The sequence below is a fragment of the Propithecus coquereli genome, unplaced genomic scaffold (assembly GCF_000956105.1).
Source record: "Propithecus coquereli isolate 6110/MARCELLA unplaced genomic scaffold, Pcoq_1.0 Scaffold164, whole genome shotgun sequence".
Lineage (NCBI taxonomy): Eukaryota > Metazoa > Chordata > Mammalia > Primates > Indriidae > Propithecus > Propithecus coquereli.
In genome coordinates this window covers 2,446,951-2,465,389 of record NW_012140969.1, presented here as the reverse complement: position 1 = coordinate 2,465,389, position 18,439 = coordinate 2,446,951, and the positions used below count along the sequence as shown (strand labels likewise).

The following is an 18,439-nucleotide window of genomic DNA, read 5'->3' as shown; positions in this document are numbered from 1 at the left end:
CCTTGATGCGTGTGTGCCTTAGTGGCTTGAGGGGCTGTCTCCATTCGACAGATGAAGAAACAAGAGCACAGCGTAGTGAATTAACTTTCCTGAGACCACACAACCAAGACATGCTGAGCCAGGATTTCAGCCCCAAGTGCCTGGACCCATGGCTTCCCACAGCCTCTCCACAATTGCCCTAAGATGCACTGCGACAACACACCCACACCCAGCTTCACAGACATGTAAGCCCACGATTAAAGTCCTCTCCAGCCCCCACCACCCGGGGGAGGAATGCAGGTGGCCAAACTTCTGTTACAAACAGGTCTTTATTAAAGATGAGAAGCCAGGTCATTATTAAAGATGAGGAGGGGACAGGAAAGGGGGACAGTGTCTCCTCTGTCCACTGCCTTTGGCTGCCCAGGGTGAGGGAGCCCCTCTGCTCCACCCATGCCCCCCATAATGGCGCATCTGCATGAGGCTGAGGCATGGGGGGCAGTGTGAAAAATGGGGATGTGTTCCAAGAAAAAATCCCTAGTAAATAACAGAAGGGTTTGGAGTGACCTGGGCACAGGTGAGGGGAGACACAGCACCCTGAATCCCAAAACCGCTGAACTGGGGCAAGCCCTGCTTAAGTAGGGGATTTGGAGGGACTGGTGAGAGGTTGCACACAGGAGAGGGGCTAAGAGGAGAAGGGGTTCCCCCAAGGACCCTGCTGTGGGGGAGCCTGCCCCCACCCTCCAGCAGGACTCCGATTCCGAGACAAGACTGGATGGCAAAGAATGACCTCATCTCCCTCCTCTCCACTGCACATGCTTAGACACGGGCGGTCCCCCATTGACTGGAATCATACCCACCCACTCTAGAAATTCCGGAAACCAAGGGCTCCTATTGGCTGTTCAGACACAGAACACTAGCTGGAGTTGCCCTCTAGCCCGAGGATTCTAAGAAGTGAGGGGCAGGGTCCCATTGGCTGGAACAAACTCCTTTTGGTTAGAATTCTGAGAATTAGGGGTCCTCATTGGCCAGGAAATGGCCAGTGGGGTTGGGCTTTAGCCCTTAAAAGGGCAATCCTAGGGGCAAGGGCCCATCCTGAATCTCTGCCCATTGGGATGTCCCAGATGGCAAGAGGGGATGGAGGGGGTCCCCCAGATGTTCTTCCAACCATCTTTTGGCACATGGGCCTGGCTGGTTTGGGGGCAGGGGGCTTTGGCACTCACGTGGCACACGCACACACACGCGTGGCAGGGAAGAAGTGGGGACCGGGTAGATTCTAGGTGGGTGGTTGGGCCTCACAGCAGGTGGTCACGACTGGCAAACAGGTAAGGGCTGAAGTTATCCCGGTGGAAGGGGGAGGGATAGAGTCCACTCAGGGTGTACAGGTCCCGCAGCAGGGGTGTAGGCAGCAGCAGCTTCCGGCCACGTCCACCACCCCCACCTGGCCCCCCAGGTCCAGGGGAGGAAGGCGAGGGGCCCTGGCTGGGGGTCGGTGCTGGCAGGGGCAGGGGCAGCGGCAGGGGCGTTGGCTCAGACCTCAGTCGAGGGCGGGGCACACGGGGCGACGAACACATGGCTGGGGCCCTGGAGGACACACAGCTGGGGATCAGGTGGCCACGGCGGGTGCAGTTCTGCGGCTCTAGGGGTCAGAGATCAGGGAATCAGAAACCTTGGGAGGGGGCCATGAACGCACAGGGGAGACTTCTCTGGCAGCGGCCGCCCATCTGGAAGTCCCCCCGTTTATCCCTCCCCTCCCCCAACACTCACTGGATGGGGTGAGCCGTGCCGGTGTCGAATGCGGCCTGCAGGCCTCGGGTTCCTGAGACAAAGAGGGAGAGGGAAGGGGCTAGCGGGCCCCCTGGGCCCCACCGGCCACAGCCACAAGGGGTTCATCGGGCAGAGAGCCCCATGGAAAAGACAACCGGAGTTCTCAGGATTGACAGTGTCCCCTCAGGAGGGAGAGGGGGGTGTCCGCAGAGATGGGCGATCCCTCCACCTCCCCAAGGCCCTGAGACCTCCCCCACCTCTTCCCTGATTTCCTGCCTCCTTGAGCCCCCTCCACCCACCACCCTCTCCAGCCGGGAGCAGCCCCCGGCCCCCCTTACCTGGGCCACACTTAACTTTTCGAGGGGGCTGTCCATGGTGGGGGCTTGACCCAGGTCCTCCCAGGGGGAGAGCCTTCTGCCAGAGGGCGCCCGGCTCTGGAAGTTGTGCACAACGCAGGTGACCTGGGACAGAAGGAGAGAGGACTGTTGAGGCCTGGGGCCAGGAATATAGGAGTTATGTAAATACCAACCCCATTTTTCAGATAAGGAAACTGATGCTTAGGTTTTGTCCCAAGCACTGTTCTTTCCTCTTTACTAAGAGGTAGGTACTATTACTTTTTAATCCCACAGGGTCCAGACTAGGGTGAGGTGAGAAAGGCCAAGTTGTGTAGGAGCAGGATTCCATCTTTTTATTTTATTTCATTTTATTTTTAGAGACAAGGTCTCGTTCTGTTGCCCAGGCTGGAGTGCAGTGGGGGGATCACAGCTTACTGTAGCCTTGAACTCCTGAGCTCAAGCCAAGCAATCCTTCCGCCTCAGCCTCCCGGACTATAGGTATGCACCACCACACCCAGCTGATTTTTTAAATTTTTGTAGAGGCAGGGGCTTGCTATGTTGCACAGGCTGGTCTTGAACTCCTGGCTTCAAGCGATCCTCCTGCCTCAGCCTCCCAAAGTTCTGGGATTACAGGCGTGAGCCACCACACCTGGCCTGGACTGGGGACATTATTATTGTTTTGTATTAATTTTGATTTGGAAAATGTTTCATTAAAATATTATTTATCTTGATTGCCGAGTGTTGCGGCACCCTCGTATTTTGCACTCAAGGTGGTGCCTCACCCTGGTCCTGGTATCCCATTTCACAGATGAGAACATCAAGGCAGGGAAAGGTTAAGGGACTGGCCCAAGAGCACATAGAGTCTACACCCTTCACCATCATGAAGTCCTGCCTCTAGAACAGGGGGGCCGATGAGGGATCTCCAGTGCCGGCATGGCTGGGGAGGGGACTCACCAAAAAGGTGGCGATGGCCGCCCCGGTCAGGAAGCCGGCCAGCACGTCGGACCAGTGGTTGCGGTACTCCGCCACACGGACCACGCCCACCAGGAAGGCCGGGCACAGCAGGGCCAGGCAGAGCGAGGGTTTGACCAGGCGGGAGCCCTTCACGCGGAACACGAGAGTCACGTACATCTGCGGGAGCCGGACTGGTTAGGGGACAAGTGGAGGCGAAGTCTCCGAACCCAAGTGGACTCTGTGATCGGGGCTAGGGGGCGTGGCCAGTGGTTCCGGGGATGGAGTCATGGACTCGCAGTAGGCTCTGCCAGGAGGTGCCACCATAATGGCAAGGAGAGGGGTCGGGATTTGGCTGGAAAGGAGGGATCCCCAGGGATTAGGGTCATGGAGTCCCATAGGCCCTGCAGGGGTGTGGCTAGAGCACCCAAAGACAGTGGACAAGGTCTGGGGCCCAGGTGTCCTTGGTATAGAGTCATAGATGGGGACATCTAACATGGTCACAGAACCCCAGAGGGTGGAGTCAGAGCTAAGGGAGAAGGTCCAGGAGCTCCAGAAGGTGGAGTCCCCTGGCCCCAGGGGACCACTGACAGAGTTAGGAACACAATCCAGGACGGACCCTAGAAAAAGGAGTCAAAGCAACACAGGGTATGACCAGGGAAAAGCAGGGGACACAGTAAGAAGTCCCAACCAATCATGAGTAAGAGGCGTGCCCAGGGCAACAAGGGGTGGGGACAAGGCCCCCAGGGGAGGGGCAAAGACTCCAAGGGGCCAAGTCAAAACCCACCCACCTAGTCTCCCAGCCAATATCCAAGGCCTGTAGCATTTTGGGGACCTGGCTAGGCTCTAGGGGCTCAGAGTCCAGCACTCCAGGGATAATGTCCTGATCCCAGAGGGTGGAGTCAACAGCCTCCCTGGGGCGTGGCATTACTGGGTCAGGAGGCGTGGCCAGATGCCAACGGGGTGGAGTCAATGCACAGCAATAGACTTGGGATCAGGGGCGTGGTCAGGATCTCGGATGAGGGGCCAGAGCCTCCAATGGTGTAGGCTCCGCCCTAGAGGCAGTGTCACAGCGCCCAGGCTGGGTGTGGAGGAATCAGAGGTTCGGTCCTGGTGGCTCCCTGCCCGCTGACCATCACCCAGCCCGTGCCCCGGTTTCCTACCCTGCAGCTCCTGGGGCTTACCGCAGTGTAGGTGACCGCGTAGGCGCAGAGGGCCGCGTCCTTGCAGGGGAAGGCGCGGCGCGCGGCAGCCACGAGGCTGGGGCTCCCAGCACAGGCGCCCTGGTCAGTGACAAAGCGATCGGGCCCTGGCCGGTCTGGTGAGGGCGGCGAGCAGCCCAGGGCCGTGTAGTTGGGGCGGCACACTGACAGGAAGTGTGGCGTGGGGTTGCCGGTCACCACCTGCCCCGCGTTGGCGAAGATAGTCGTGGTGAAGAGGCCGAAGGAGTAGACCCCTAGGGGTGGGAGAAGAGAGGGGGTTCATGTTCCAGGCCCTGATGCCCCCGTCGCCCTCCTCCTGAGAGCCCCCTCATGGTTCCATTAGGTCTTTATATCCCTGTTCCTGTGGCTGCCATTAAAGAACACCTGGGACCCCATTACAGTGGGGCCAATGTCCCCATCCCTTTGCGGCCACCATGATGGTACTCTAGGCTTCCTCTCCCTGGGACCCTCATTACCGTACATCCGGCCTCTGTCCCACTGCGATTACCACTATGTCAATACCGGTTCCTTCCTTGGAACCCCATTATAGCTGGGCTTGGACCCCTCAACGCTATCACGTCAAGATTGGGCCCATGCCTGGGACCTCCTAGGAAAGCCCTAATGGCATCTATGGACCTCCTTATACCTGTCCCTGGACTGGCTATTACTGCGTTGATCACTCTTCCCCTGGGGCCACTAATAATAAACCTGAGCCCAAGTCCCTCTTTGCTACCTGGAGCCACCACCGTGGTACTTCTAGGCCCTCTTCCTTCCTGTTCACGATCCCTTCCTCTGGCCCCACTGCCCCACCATTACCACAGGGCTGACCCAGGGCTCTGTCTCTCACCCAGGAAGCGGACCAGCCTCCGCAGAGGTGGGCTAAAGCGGCAGCAGGCCCCGGACACAATGGTACTCTCGCCGGTGATGGGGATGGTTGAAGTCGGGGCAGGGAAGAAGGCACGCGCCAGCTCCCCCAGCAGGATCTGTGGGCGAGACCAAGGCGGGGACCTCCTGGCCTTCAAGCCCAGCTCTCCTCCCACCCCCACCTGGCCCTCCTGCCTCCTGGGAGGTCCTCCCCACGGTCTGACCAAGGGGACCCCCACAGTCTCACCGTCAATGTGGGCCCAGCAGTGACCAGGGCATAGATGAGTGCAGGAGGTGCTCGGCTGGCAGCCTCAGGCCCCGGGTAGGGCTTGGCATAGGTACTGTCATAGCAGAAGAATCCCTGGGTGTGCACAGGGAAGGTGTCCGTGAACTCCAGGCGATAAGCCAGCAGGACCACGACACCCAGCAGCACCGACTGCCACCCAGCGGTGGTGGGGAGAGGCGATGGGGAGAGAACAGAGAGGGTCAGGGCCCGAGCTGAGGCCACAAGACAGAGACACAAAGATGGAGAGAGATGGAGTTAGAGAGAGAACCTGGAAGATGAAGAGAGATGGAAGGAGATGTAGTGAGGGGGTGCAGAGAAGGATCAGGACCTGGGAGAAGCAAAGAAAGAGGTGGAGAAAGAGACAGACTCCTGTGTGGATGGGGTAGAGCGGGATTGGAACCCAGGGAGCTCCACTTCTGAGTCCAAGCTCGTAACCACTTCTCAAGAGAAAGGGGACATGCACAGAGATCCCAGAGAGACAGGGAGTGAGAGGTCAGGCAGAGATGGCAGGACTGGAGTGAGAGAGATGGAAAAATGGATACAGGGAGGGAGACTGAGGTTGGGCAGAGACAGAAAGAGCCAGGAAGATGGGTGCACCCCCTCTGGAGAAGGTACTGGAGTCCTCACCTCCACGAAGACAAAGCAGGGAATGATGGAGAAACTCCTCTTCAGGTGTGGTCTCCCTCCCGCCATGGTGAAGGCCAGGCCTGCGGAGGTGGGGAGGGAGTGGGGGATCCAGGGTGGGGCTGAGGTCACATCCCTGAGTCCTCTGGCCATACTCGCTGGCCTTGAAGCCCTGGCTCCGCCCCCTGAGCCTTCTGGCCAGGCCCCACCCTGCCCCTTCCCATTGAAGACTCCCGCCTCCCCTGACACCACCCCCAGAAATTCTACAGTAGTCCCCTTCCTGTGCAGCCTACATAGGAATGCCAACCCTAAGCTTTCAGGAAGACCCCTCTCCTCTGGCTTTTAGGAGAGATTTTTCCAGCTTTATGGGAGTCCTTCCTCCACCAGTTTTTAGGGGATCCCATCCTCTTCCCCCAGGGGGATCCCACACACACCAGGCCAGTCTCCTGAGTCCCTTCCCCCATGGCCTCCACGGGGGCCCCTCTCTCCATACCCTTGGGCTGCAATGTCTGATGCGGGCTGATAGCCAGGTCCTCCTCCTCTCCCAGCTGCCTTCCCCTCCTTCCCCCTCCCCCCAGGCCGTCTGCCTCCCGGTTCTCCTCTTCCCTCCCCCCCCAGTCTACCCCCAGCCCCCAGCACTTCAGGGGACAAGACAGTCACGCCTGCTTACACCCATTCTCCCAGCCCGATCTCACCTGTGAAAGTGCCCTATGGCTTCCCACGGGCCGCCACCACGCCCACAGACTCACACCCGTTCCTGGCGCCCAGCAGGGCAGGGATGGTCACCCCCATTGTGCAGATGTGGAAACTGAGGCACAGGCAGGCGAGGGTAGGCACTCTCGCTCCAGTGCCCCATCCACGAGGCTCGCTCTGCAGTGTGACGTGGGGTGAGGGTCACCAGAGGTCCCAGATGCCCACAGGGTTACCCACGCCAAGCACCCACGGAGTGCACAACCCAGCTGCAGCCTCCATTCCAAACACTACAGACACACACACACACCCACCCCCCACACATACACACCGTGACATGGTGTCCATCCATCCCACCATGAGGACCGAGCTCCAGCTGACTTCCAGTGGCTGCGCTGGGTGCCAGCTCATGGTGTACAAGACAGGCTCGTTCATTCAGACAGGTGTCCAACACACACAAAACACATAACGTGCAGTTGGCACATGGGCTGTCACCAACACGCACACAGATCAAACAAGTCCTCCCTCCCCAACATATAGTCAGAGGCCACATCAGGAGACCCTACACGTATCACAGCCCTACACAACCCCTCACCCCAGCACAGTCAGGGACGTAGACTCAGAGCTGCCAACACACTTAATGAGTCACAGCAAAGAGAGAGTCTCCAACACAATGGGGGTCACAGAACCGGTCACAGTGTCACGCCCTCAATTACAAGGCACTCGATGACAGCCACACACATCAACAGTCTCTCATCTACACTGACAGTCGCAGGAGAGACATGGTGCCATCCACAACCACAGCCACATGGCCACAGAAGGGCACCTTACATGGACCATGACACAGACTCACACACGGGGCCACACTAGAAAGGCAGACGATCACAGCCACACACGCACCATCAGAATGAACACACGACAGCAGCCACACAATGACAGTCATAATCACAGCACCACAGGGACACCAAGACAGCCACACAGTGATAGCAGTCACACGGTCACCCCATGGCAGCCACATCATAGCCACACACACACCAACCATCGGAGTGGTATCCACAACGACAGCCACACAATGACTGTCAGCACACACACACACACACACACCCGCGGACCACTGAAGCTGCACAATGACAGTCACACAATGAGAGCTACACACCACACACTGACACACAATGACAACCACACAATCACAGTCACCCACAGCCACTCTCATCCCCTTTGCTTGGCTCCTCAGGCCCGGGACCCCCTCCCCACGCTCCCCTCCCTCAGCCGCGTCGCGAAGCCCCAGCTCGCCGCCTCCCCTCCCCCTCCCCACGCTGGACCCGGAGGGGCCAGACCCGCAGGAGCCGAGGACCAGGACCGAGGGTGGGAAGCCGGGGGCAGGGGGAAGGAGGAGAGGGGGCGCCCCAATCCCCTCCCCTCACCGGGTTTAGGCCGCCGCCGCCTGAGCCCCCGCTCCGCCTAGACTGCCCTGGCGCGGCAGGACGGACAGACCGACGGCCGGCCGGGCCGGCGGACTCGGAGACGGAGACGCGATCGGCCGGCTCCGGCCGCGCCGCGCAGACTCCGCGGAGGAGGGAGGGGCGGGGCCTCCTGTCGGCTCATTTGCATAACCCCGTGGGGCGGGGCCTCAGGGCGTCTCATTAACGGGGCGAGGCGTGGCTTCGGGCGTTCTTGGGGGCGGGGCGTGTTAGCACAGATTCGGGAGGGAACCCAGAATGGAGGCTGAGAGGGAGGACCGGGTGGTGGGGGGCACCGAGGGGAAGACGAAGGCGGAGCTTCAGAGCATGACCCTGGGCTGTGCCCCTCCCTCCTTCTCTGGGCCTCAGTTTCCCCATTTGGGCAGTGGCGGCCGCGGACCTGATCGCCAGGGCGCCCCAGAGAGAATGGCTCCGTGGCCAGTGCGGAAGAGTCTGTCTGGCCGCTGATACCCGCGCAGAATGACGCCTGAGCTTGTCATGTGCTAAATCTGGCCTCAGGCTGTCCAGATTCTAGGCCCGCACATCCAGATCAGCCCCTGGGGTCTCTACAGCCCTGAACACTGAGGAGTTCATTGGAAGGGGGAGGGGATTCCTAGGCACAGGAGGCAGCAGGACCAACAGTCCAGGGGTGGAGGAGGGTCTCAGCTAGTTTATTTTCTCTCTGGAAGGGTCTTCAGGGAGAGCAGTCCCGGCTGCTCAAGCTGTGGATAGAGAGGGTGGGTCAGGGCCTGGCCTGCTCCAGGGAACCCCAGGGCTGCAGGTCAGGTAGCAGATGCCCAGGTCGGGATGTGGGACGGCCCCCAGGGTCCAGACTATGGGAGTCAAGGGCAGGCCAGGCGGGGAATGGGTGGGGTGGAGGCCAGGGAGGATCTGCACCGGGAGGGAAGGAGCGGCTCTTGCTGAAAGGTGGCTGGGAAAGGTCTTGGTCCGAGTCAGAGTCCGAGTCCCAGGAGTGGAGCGGTGGGCTCGGGCATCGGCGCCCCTTGTGGCCTACGGGAGGGACAGGAGCCCTGAATGTGACCCTCAAATATAGGCCCAGTGTCCCTTTACACCTCACTGATCCTCGACTATGACCTCCATGTCTCTTGAGTGTGACCCAAGTGGCATCAAATTATGACTTCAATGACCCTTGAATTTTACCCCAGTGACTCTTATAAAAGATCCTAGTGACTCTGAATGTGACTCTCAGTGACTCCTGGATGAAACCTCCAGTGACTCCTCAATGTGACCTCTAGTGACTCCTTAATGTGACCGCAGAATCAGACCCAACAGATGTGACTCCCCAAAATGCCCTCTGAATGCGACCTCCATGAGCAAAACTAGAGAATGACCTCCCACCCCTGAGCAATGCTCAGCCCCCCTCACCCCTGAGGTTCAAGGCCCTGGGGCGGGCTCCTGAGGACATCATGAGGCTGTCGATGGAGTCCTGCAGCACGTGCACGGCGGACCTGCGGGGAAATGGGGACATGGGGGCCCTGGGAGACTCCAGACTGCTCAGGTTGGGGACAGCACCCCCAGGGCTAAAGCAGGGGGGTGGTGCTGAGCGTGAGTTCTGGCAGGAAGGGTGGTCTGGACACAGGTGGGCTCCGGGTTCTGGCGGTCCTTGCCAGATCTGGTTGGGAGGAGTGGGACAGATGACAGTCAGGGGTCAGAGGTCAGACTGGGGACTGGGCATCACCATATGTCACTCAGTTCCTTCTGGAGTTCATCATTCCAGCACCCACTGCCTCCTGGTGGCACCTCCTCAGTCTCCAGACAGGAAGATGTGTCACAACCCTGCTGCTTCATCTTGGTCAGGATCTGGGGCAGGGGGTAGGGGGTGGGACAAAGAAAGAACAGTGATGACAACCATAACGATAACAGTGCAAGGTAACCGTTACATAGCACTTATTACATGCCCAGCCACATTCAAAGTGCTTAACACTCAGTTAATACAGATTAGGTAGGGATGAATCATTATTGTACCCATAATACAGATGAGGTGACTGAGGCCCAGAGAGGCCAAGTGACTTGTCCACAGTCATACAGCAGTGAGTGGCAGAGCTGGGATTGGAACCCAGGCTCCAATCTGATGGTGGAGGCTGGCAGAGATCCCCACGCCTGCCCCCCACGCCACCCCTCCACAGGGTCCCCATCTTCTCTGCTCACCTTGCGGCACTTCACCTGCGTCTTCTGCATCTTCCGGATATTCATCACGTTCTCCGAGATCTCATTCTCCTGCAGCTCTGTGGAGGGAGGGGGCTCAGAGGGACAGGGGCTTCACAGAAGGATCCCCCTCATGGCTGGGGGTCCAGGCACTCACGGAGCTTCCTATAGATGACGTTCACCTCCTCCCGCACCAGCTGCAGCTCCTCCCACAGGAACTTCTTGCTGAGGGGACAGTGCAGCTTAGAACCATGCTCTCTGCCCAGTGGCCGCTCTCCCTCACTTCCCATGTCCCCATCTGTCCAACCGGTCATGCCGCAGGCTCTGTCCCCTTTGCCTGCTGCCTGCCCTCTTTCCCCTTCCTACTACAATCCTGGCACCTGCCACCTCCCAGTCCCTCCTCTCCTTCTGATCCCAGCCTCCCTCTCTCTTAGCCTCTCCCACCCCCATTCAGCCTCGCATCTCCTGTCCTCCAACCTCCCACCCCACAGCGTCCTGCCCCCTCGGCCTTCCCAGCCACCCCCCAGCTTCCTATCTTCCCTACCTCTGACTTCCCAATCTCCCATCCTGCCATCCCCTTGCCACCCGCCTGTCTCCCCCCAGCCCCACTTAGCCAGGCCTCTCCCATTTCCCCCATGCTGCCTCTGGTCCGTGGCCCCAGCCCTTCTGCCAGCACCCACCTGTCCTGGATGTCCTGGGCGAGCAGCTGCAGGCAGCGCGTGGTGCGGGTCCGCTGCACCTCCTCACTGTCCCGCAGGGTCTTCTGCAGTCTCTGTAGGCCCTGGACCAGGGCTCCATACAGCTCCTGCTGACCCTGCTCCACGCCCCCCTTGGGCCCCTCCTTCTCTCCCTTGTGGCCTGTGGGGCTCAGCACCTCTGCAGAGAGGAGGCAACCTTGACTGAGCCCATCCTGAGCCCAGCTCTGAACCCAGCTTGCCTTAAGCTCGGCCTGACCTTGATTCAGAACTCAGACGCTCCCAACTACTTTCTCCCTGGCCTGACCCAGCACCCCTACCCCAACCCCTAGAGCCAGTCTCCAGCCTGACCTTGACCTCTGGCCAGTCCTCACCTTCAAGTTGCTGAATCTTGATTTGCTGCAGGCAGCTCTCCTTCTCCAACATGGTCACCGAGTGGTTCAAGAACTCGAAAGCCTGGTGGGGAAGAGGTCAGGCCTGGGGTTGGGGGGAGAGGGCAAGAGGGGACAGAGGTGGCTGGGGGTGGGGCTGAGGTAATTCACCTTGGTCTGGGCCTGTAGCTGGCTCTTAAGTGACTCCAGTTCACCTCGTAGGAGCTTCTGGCAGTCAGGAATCATCATGGTGGACTTAACTGTGGGCAGAGGTGAGGGTGAGTCTGGGCTGGGGCCAGAGAAGGGCAGAGGTCAGCAGAGCCTCAGGGTAGAGTAGGGACAGGGGGTAAGGTATAGAACAGGGGCCCATCGAGGCTGAGGCAGGGGTGAGTAGGTGGCAATGCCAGGAGCAGCTGACACTGGGGAAGATGGGAGAGGTAGGAACCAGCAGGTCCTCCCTATACAGCCTTGTTGGGAAGGAAGAGTCTCACCTTTGACTTTGGAACAGCTGGCCTCCTCAGGCTTCTAGGGAAGGGGAACAAGAGGGGAGTGGAAATTTGTCCCTGGGCTGCCTCCCTGCTCACCCCAACCCAGTTTGGAGGGCTGGACAAGAGTTGAGTCTCCTGAGTTCTGGGTGTTGCAAACCATGGGTGCAGGCAAAGTTGCCTCCAGGGACATTCATGCACTTCTCCCTCATCTTGGCCTGCACGTGCTCAGAAGTACACTTGTGTGGCTGGGCCTGTGCACTACCCCTAACAGCATGTGCCTGCAGAGCCCTGGCTCCCACCCAATGCCAGTCCTGTCTCTGGCTTGGGCTCAGGTAATGCCCCTCCTCCTTAGGGGCAAATGACATCAACAGTGTCTGCAGGATTCACCAACAGCACCCAGCACACAACCATACACAGTCACTGGAACACACAACCACAGCCGCACAGACACATGACCTCAGATACAGCCATGCATGCTACTAAGTCTTAAGACCCAGGGCACCCACTTACATGCATCTCAGACACACGACCACGACCACACAGACACACAAGCAAAGTCACACCCAGAGATAGTCACAGGCACGACTCTACTGATGACCCACAACCATGCACATTCCTTCCATTCGTTCCTTTATGCATTCATGTAAGAAATGTTTATCGGAGGCTGGCTGAGTGCCGGGAGCTGTTCTAGGTGCTGAAAACACACAGTGTGAGTGTTCTTAATAGGACATCCCTGCCCCACAGCCCCCTCTCTAAGCCCCACAGTGGTAGATTGCAGTGGTTTCCCAGATCGAAGGGATTTCCTCCATGGGCATGACCTTAGCCACGTTGTTTTGCCTCTTCACAAGTTCCTGGTTGTTACAGCGTTCCTTTGGCGAATCTGGGTTGGAAAACAAGGGAGCCCCTTGTGACAGAGGCCCCAAGCTCCACCCTGGCCTCCAGTCTATACTTCTCGCTGTGTCCTCGGAAGCAGCAGGTCCCAAAGTCTCTGGCTCTGGGGTCCTGGACCAGTGAACCGTATAGTCCAAATCCTTGTCTGAGGAAGAGCCTGTGGGGTGAGGGCTTCCTTGAGGGACAGCCCAGGCCAATCCCGGCATTCCCAACCCCTCCCAGCCTCCCAGCCTGAGGGCAGCCCCCCAACGAACCCAAGTACTTATCACACTTCCCGTTAGCAAGCAAACACGCGGAGGGTGAGGAAGGTGAGCACACGGAGTAGTCAGGGTCCCGGGGGAGGCCGGCCAAAAGAGGGTCGCTGCAAGTTGGGGGGACAGGGGCTGCTTTGAGACCAGGCTCCATGTGCCAATGCCCCCTAGATGCCCTCTGACACCCCAGAGACACCTCAGCCCTGAACACAGGGCTTCTCGGTTATGGTAGCTGAATGAAGGATGATCCCAGCCCCAGGGGTTGGGCTGTGCAGTGAGAAAGACCCGGAAGGTCTTCCTGAAAGAAACAAGTCTTTAGAAAAGCTCGAAGAAAAAAAGGAAGACCTTACATCTGCCCTTAAAGGAAAAGCATTCCTGGCATGTGCAAAAGCTTGGAGGTGTGGACCCATGTGCTCTGTGCTGGTAAATTCAAGATGGCTGAAGGCAGGGTCCAAGAGGAAGCAGCAGAAGATTAGCAGGACAGCTCAAGTCAGGCATTGAAGGCCAAGGCCAAGTTTAGACCTGGCCCCACAGGTAAACAGGAGCCATAGAGTGTGCAGGAGAGAGGCAGAGCATATCTATTCAATAAATGTTAACTGAATTGGTACCCAGGCCTGTGCTAGGTGAGGCTGGGAAGAGGAAAGAACTCAGCTCTGGGTCTCACATCCATGTCCCCTCTCCCTCCAGTATAGTTAGGGTTGGCACAGATGGAGAAATCTGCGGCAGGTCTGCCTGGAAAAACTTCTAGGTGAGAGGATCACACTCAGCCTGTTCCCCAAAGCATCTAGACCTTTCTCTTCTGTTGCCCTTGCTGGGCCCTCTGCCTGGTGTCCTTCCCCTGGCTCAGTCTGCCTGGAAGACTCCTACACACCCTTCAAAACCCTATTCAGCATATCGTCTGTAAAATCGTCCTTAATCCTGTTGTAGGTTCATATTTTTTGAGCACCTCATTGAGTGCTGGACAGCCCCTAAGCATTCACTGGATCTTCACACCGAATCTGTGATGTACAAGTTATTCCTCTGCCTGAAATGTTCTAGGTCACCCTTTCAAGAGGCACTGTCGCAGGGAGGTCCTCACTTCCAGAGGTAGCAGAGCATGATGATTGAGCAAGGAGACCTGCCAGTTGGATGATGGCCTGGGTTCAAATTCTAGCTCTGGCCCTACCCAGCTGTGTGATATTGGAAGAATTACTGAACCTCTCCATGCATCAGTGTCCCCAACTATAAATGAGACATAGTATCCACGTTACTGGGTTGTTGTGATTAAGTAAATTAATCCATGCTGGTGCCTAGCATACAGTAATGGGAAGCTCAATGTTTGTTCTTGAATGTCACTCTGAGAACCTGGGACCTGGGACCATGGGAGCCCTGGGAGGCTTGGAGGGGAAAAGGAGAGGCATTTCTGAGCGCCAACTGCAGGCAGGTCTCCATTCGTGCCTCCCTTCCCCCTCCCACGCGGTTGTTTCTAACGCAGTCGCTCCCGGGAGAATTCTTTGGGGAAGGGGGCGGGGTCACCAGCCTGGGCCCCGCCCCCGGGCTGTGAATCCTGCACCCACCAGGCTCCCAACCCTCTTCCACTCCCACCTACCACATACCACCTATTCCTGCTCTCCCATCAGGGACCGCGAAGCCAGTCCCAAGCAGTGACGCTGAAATTTGATACTGCGGGGCCACCATCGCTTTAAGACGTGGAGAGGCTAAGGGCAGAGTCACAGAGAGGGGTGTGGCCGGCATTTTAGCTCCGCCCCCGCCGTGGTAGCCGAAGACTTCATTGGCGCCTTCTCTCTTCCGCCCCTCTTAGCAGCTGCGGTGTAATTGGATAAAAGCTTGACGTGGGGCGGGATTCCAGGCGGGTTTCTGCTAATCGATTAGTCAATACCTAAGAGGGCGGTACAGAAGGCGGCAGATCTATAATCCGATTGGTTTCGGGCTCGGCTGGGAGGCGGGACAAGTCTTGGTTCGGAGAGGGAGGGACCCACGAGGGGAGAAGGCCGAGGAGGTCCACGGTCCACCCGGGAGCGCGGGAGTGAGGTACCGAGCTCAGCCAGTCTGGCCCCGGCGCCTCTGATCTCGGACTCGGGGTGCTGCGGGTTGAGGTCCGGTTCCCAACGGTGGGGTGGGTGTCCTCAGACTGAGATTTGGGGTTTCCCAGGATTAGATGGGGTCTCCAAGGGTGCCTTGGGGATCTTCATACGGTATCCGCGATCCTCTTATGAGAGAAGGGATCTTAGCTGTTAGAACTCGATCCCTGGGGTGATATTCGCGAGTCGCCAGGGTGATCTCTGAAGACACAGGGCTGTGAGCTTGAGCTGCTGGGGCTGAAATTTGGGGGTCTCTGAGGTGGCATGGATGTTCGGGTCCAGAGATCCTGAGATCTTTAGGGCTGACATTTGGGGAGACGGGGGCGGTGGTTGTCACAAGACTGATCTGGGTCTTTTTTGCTGTCGTTTCTGGGCTGCTTTCCCTGGATTTCTGCTGAATTGGGTAACAGGGTCTGAAGGCCATGGTGCAAAGATAAGGCTCTGAGCCACCCGGTGCCTCCTTCCCAGGGCTGCAAGATGGAGGAAGGCGGGAGCCCAGGAGGCCTGATTAAGATGGTCCATCTACTGGTCTTGTCAGGTGCCTGGGGCATGCAAATGTGGGTGACCTTCGTCTCAGGTAGGGACCCTCGGCGTTGATGTCATGAGTACCAGGGATGGGGACAGAAGTGGGAGGGGGAAATTGAAGTGTCCTAACAGGCTTGTGGCCCCCTCACTCCCACCCCACAGGCTTCCTGCTTTTCCGAGGCCTTCCCCGACATACCTTCGGCCTAGTGCAGAGCAAACTCTTCCCTTTCTACTTTCACATCTCCATGAGCTGTGCCTTCATCAACCTCTGCATCTTGGCCACACAGTATGCCTGGGCTCAGCTCACACTCTGGGAGGCCAGCCAGGTATGCGGGCTTGGGTGCCACTACTCTCTGGACACTTGTTCTTGGGACCTCAACTGTAGGACCCCCAATAGTTACACCTTTTTGAGAGAAAAAAAAGTACTGCTTCTTCCTGGTGGATACAAAGCTGGACTCTGGACACCTTTGAACAGTGCGCAGCCTGCACAACTGTCCCCAGTAGCCCTGTCTATCCCACAGTGTCCATCCGTTGGCTGCTGCTCCCTGGCTGGGCCTTCCGCCAAGCTGTGGTGACTCAGCTGGGCTGGGGCGCTGCCCCCGGCTCATTGTTTAAAAACTAGCCTGACTGGGGATTTACGGTTTCCTACCCCCATCCACACATTTCCCCAGCCACAAGGCAAGGAACCGTCTCTGCATCTCAGATTTCTCTACCCTGCCCTTCTCCTGCCCCCGTTGTATCCCTCGCATGTGGGCAGATGAGGCCTGACAGGTGTTTCAGGAATGATCTCACAGAGACAGGAAAGGGTTATGAGTAACTGGAACTTCACGGACTTTTTATTCCCTCTCTCTGTGGGGCTAGTGTCAGCTTCTGGGGCCTGGGCTGGGGCCCCAGAGGAAAGAGACCCTGCCCTAGTGTCTTCCAGTCTGCATATCAGAGATGAAGCTCAGGAGGTTTTAGGGGGAGCAGAAGAGATGGGGATGGAGCTTTCTTTAGGGGCTGCCAGTTTCAGAGTACAAGAGCTGGAGCTCTGCTTTGGGGACCTCGGTTTGGGCTCCGGGAAAGAGGGAGAGCCCGGCTTTGTCCAGTACTGTCCTGCATCCAGCTCTGGGCTGTGAGGATGCACAAGGTCCCTCCCTAGGACATGGCTCACTTTGTCCTCCTGCCATCCCTGCCAGCTTTGTCTCCTGTTCCTGAGTCTTACTCTGGCCACTGTCAACGCCCGCTGGCTGGAGCCCCGCACTACGGCTGCCATGTGGGCCCTGCAGACCGTGGAGAAGGAGCGGGGCCTGGGCGGGGAGGTGGCGGGCAGCCACCAGGGCCCTGACCCCTACCGCCAGCTGCGGGAGAAGGACCCCAAATACAATGCCCTCCGCCAGAATTTCTTCCGCTACCATGGCGTGTCCACCCTCTGCAATCTGGGCTGTCTCCTGAGCAACGGGCTCTGTCTCGCCGGCCTCGCCCTGAGCCTTAAGAGCCTGTAGCATGGACCCTGCATATCAATAAATGCTTCTTTGGAAATGGCTGCTGTCATTTTTTCCCCTCGCCATGAGAAGCAGGGGGAGGGGAGGACAAGGTAGAGAGGAGGCCTCAGTTTCCCCATTCACAAAGCATGATGTTTTGGAGTGTCAGCCATTACAGCCTGTAAGCCTCGCCTACAATGGTGCCCATTTATAGAGCACCTGCTGTATGCCAGGCATGGTGCTAACCATTGCACATACCACGTGTCATTGTAACAATAGCTGGTTCCGATTCTAGGGGACAGACATATTTCCCACCCTACTGACATTGGAGGGGGCCACGTGACTTGCTTTGGCCAATGAAATGTGAGCAGAGGCGGTAGATGTCCCTTCTGAGGAGAAGCGTTACAAGACAGTGCATAATTTACTGTTAATACATTTTCCCGTCACCACCACAACAATCAGGAGAAGTAAATCTTGGCTGTTGGGGCCATGGGGTCATTGGGGCTACGTGTTACCAAGCTTAACCCAGCCCTTCCTAACTAATGCACTTCATCTCAGTTCACCCACGTGGCAGCGCACGGAGGCAGCTACTGTTGTTCCCATGAGGCAGTGGGGGCTCAGATAATTTTGACTTAACTATTATAACTGCACACCCTTTCCTGCTGACTTGAAAACTCTGGGACCTCAGCTGGTGCCAAATATCTTTACTGTGCAGGCAAAGGAGCTGTCCCCACCCCTTTTTTGTCACCCAGGATGGAATGCAGTGGCACAATCATAGCTGACTGTAGCCTTGAACTTCTGGGCTGAAGCGATCCTCCTGCCTCATCCTCCCACGTAGCCAGGACTACAGGCACGTGCCACCACGCCTGGCTATTTTTTCTTGTTTTTTCTAGAGATGGGGAGAGGGGGTGTCTGCTATGTTGCCCAGGCTGGTCTTGAACTCCTGGCCTCAAGTGATGCTCCCGCCTTGGCCTCCCAAAGTGCTAGGATTGTGGTGGGATTATAGGCATGAGCCACCACGCTTGACTAGAGCTGTGCCTTTCTGAGCTTTGGTTTCCTTATCTGTAAAAGGAGGTTTAATTCCAAGAGCCCTTAACAGTATTTAACGAAGGTCTCCGGCCCACTTTAGGGCCAGGCTCTGCACTTTACAAACGCTAACTCAGATCACAATTCTCACACAACGCTGTGAAGCGGGTATTCTTGTTCTGGGCCACTTGACAGATGGGGAAACTGAGGCTCAGAGAAGTTAAGTAACACCTCCAAACTCACAAGATTTGGAAAGCGGTGGAGCTGGGATTCGAACCCGGCTCCATAGTCCGCGCTCTGAACCGCTGTGCGTATGGCATAATACGA

The 18,439-nt window shown here is 57.8% G+C and overlaps 3 protein-coding genes across 6 annotated transcripts; 1 reads left to right on the top strand and 2 right to left on the bottom strand.

Moving 5' to 3' along the window:
• Positions 1-289: 289 nt before the first annotated feature.
• Positions 290-8,306, bottom strand: LOC105807828 (lipid phosphate phosphatase-related protein type 2). Of its 2 annotated transcripts, none has more exons than XM_012641318.1 (10): positions 8,120-8,306; positions 6,701-6,875; positions 6,009-6,088; positions 5,343-5,531; positions 5,079-5,214; positions 4,214-4,485; positions 3,033-3,209; positions 2,098-2,204; positions 1,744-1,795; positions 290-1,615 (listed from the first exon to the last, which is right to left on the bottom strand). In XM_012641318.1, the coding sequence occupies exons 3-10, from the start codon at positions 6,072-6,074 to the stop codon at positions 1,583-1,585; spliced, it is 1,032 nt and encodes a 343-aa protein (XP_012496772.1). In that variant the 5' UTR covers positions 6,075-6,088; positions 6,701-6,875; positions 8,120-8,306; the 3' UTR covers positions 290-1,582. The 2 variants fall into 2 exon arrangements, with proteins under 2 accessions (XP_012496772.1, XP_012496771.1); XM_012641317.1 differs by having other exon boundaries at positions 2,082-2,204; positions 5,343-5,456.
• Positions 8,307-8,830: 524 nt separating this feature from the next.
• CCDC159 (coiled-coil domain containing 159) lies at positions 8,831-13,034 on the bottom strand. The gene is made up of 12 exons (XM_012641333.1): positions 13,021-13,034; positions 12,694-12,923; positions 11,879-11,912; positions 11,559-11,647; positions 11,391-11,472; positions 11,002-11,197; positions 10,479-10,546; positions 10,325-10,401; positions 9,855-9,976; positions 9,542-9,624; positions 9,053-9,166; positions 8,831-8,877 (listed from the first exon to the last, which is right to left on the bottom strand). The coding sequence occupies exons 4-12, from the start codon at positions 11,634-11,636 to the stop codon at positions 8,873-8,875; spliced, it is 825 nt and encodes a 274-aa protein (XP_012496787.1). The 5' UTR covers positions 11,637-11,647; positions 11,879-11,912; positions 12,694-12,923; positions 13,021-13,034; the 3' UTR covers positions 8,831-8,872.
• Positions 13,035-14,950: 1,916 nt separating this feature from the next.
• Positions 14,951-17,146, top strand: TMEM205 (transmembrane protein 205). 3 transcript variants are annotated; one of them, XM_012641340.1, is made up of 4 exons: positions 14,951-15,113; positions 15,567-15,675; positions 15,786-15,949; positions 16,802-17,146. In XM_012641340.1, the coding sequence occupies exons 2-4, from the start codon at positions 15,576-15,578 to the stop codon at positions 17,105-17,107; spliced, it is 570 nt and encodes a 189-aa protein (XP_012496794.1). In that variant the 5' UTR covers positions 14,951-15,113; positions 15,567-15,575; the 3' UTR covers positions 17,108-17,146. The 3 variants fall into 3 exon arrangements, with proteins under 3 accessions (XP_012496794.1, XP_012496795.1, XP_012496797.1); XM_012641341.1 differs by having other exon boundaries at positions 14,951-15,133; XM_012641343.1 differs by having other exon boundaries at positions 14,977-15,048.
• The last annotated feature ends 1,293 nt before the right edge of the window (positions 17,147-18,439 follow it).

Excerpts from the sequence above, each read along its gene's own strand:
- LOC105807828 (XM_012641317.1), bottom strand. The coding sequence starts at position 6,074 with ATGGCGGGAGGGAGACCACACCTGAAGAGGAGTTTCTCCATCATTCCC. Across the intron at positions 5,457-6,008 it reads CCTGCTTTGTCTTCGTGGAG|GGATTCTTCTGCTATGACAG; the intron begins GTGAGGACTCCA and ends GTGCACACCCAG. Across the intron at positions 5,215-5,342 it reads CTGCTGGGCCCACATTGACG|ATCCTGCTGGGGGAGCTGGC; the intron begins GTGAGACTGTGG and ends TCTCGCCCACAG.
- CCDC159 (XM_012641333.1), bottom strand. The coding sequence starts at position 11,636 with ATGATGATTCCTGACTGCCAGAAGCTCCTACGAGGTGAACTGGAGTCA. Across the intron at positions 11,473-11,558 it reads AGCTACAGGCCCAGACCAAG|GCTTTCGAGTTCTTGAACCA; the intron begins GTGAATTACCTC and ends CTTCCCCACCAG. Across the intron at positions 9,167-9,541 it reads CAGGGCCTTGAACCTCAGGG|GCCACAAGGGGCGCCGATGC; the intron begins GTGAGGGGGGCT and ends TCCCTCCCGTAG.
- TMEM205 (XM_012641340.1), top strand. The coding sequence starts at position 15,576 with ATGGAGGAAGGCGGGAGCCCAGGAGGCCTGATTAAGATGGTCCATCTA. Across the intron at positions 15,676-15,785 it reads GTGGGTGACCTTCGTCTCAG|GCTTCCTGCTTTTCCGAGGC; the intron begins GTAGGGACCCTC and ends CCCACCCCACAG. Across the intron at positions 15,950-16,801 it reads CACTCTGGGAGGCCAGCCAG|CTTTGTCTCCTGTTCCTGAG; the intron begins GTATGCGGGCTT and ends CATCCCTGCCAG.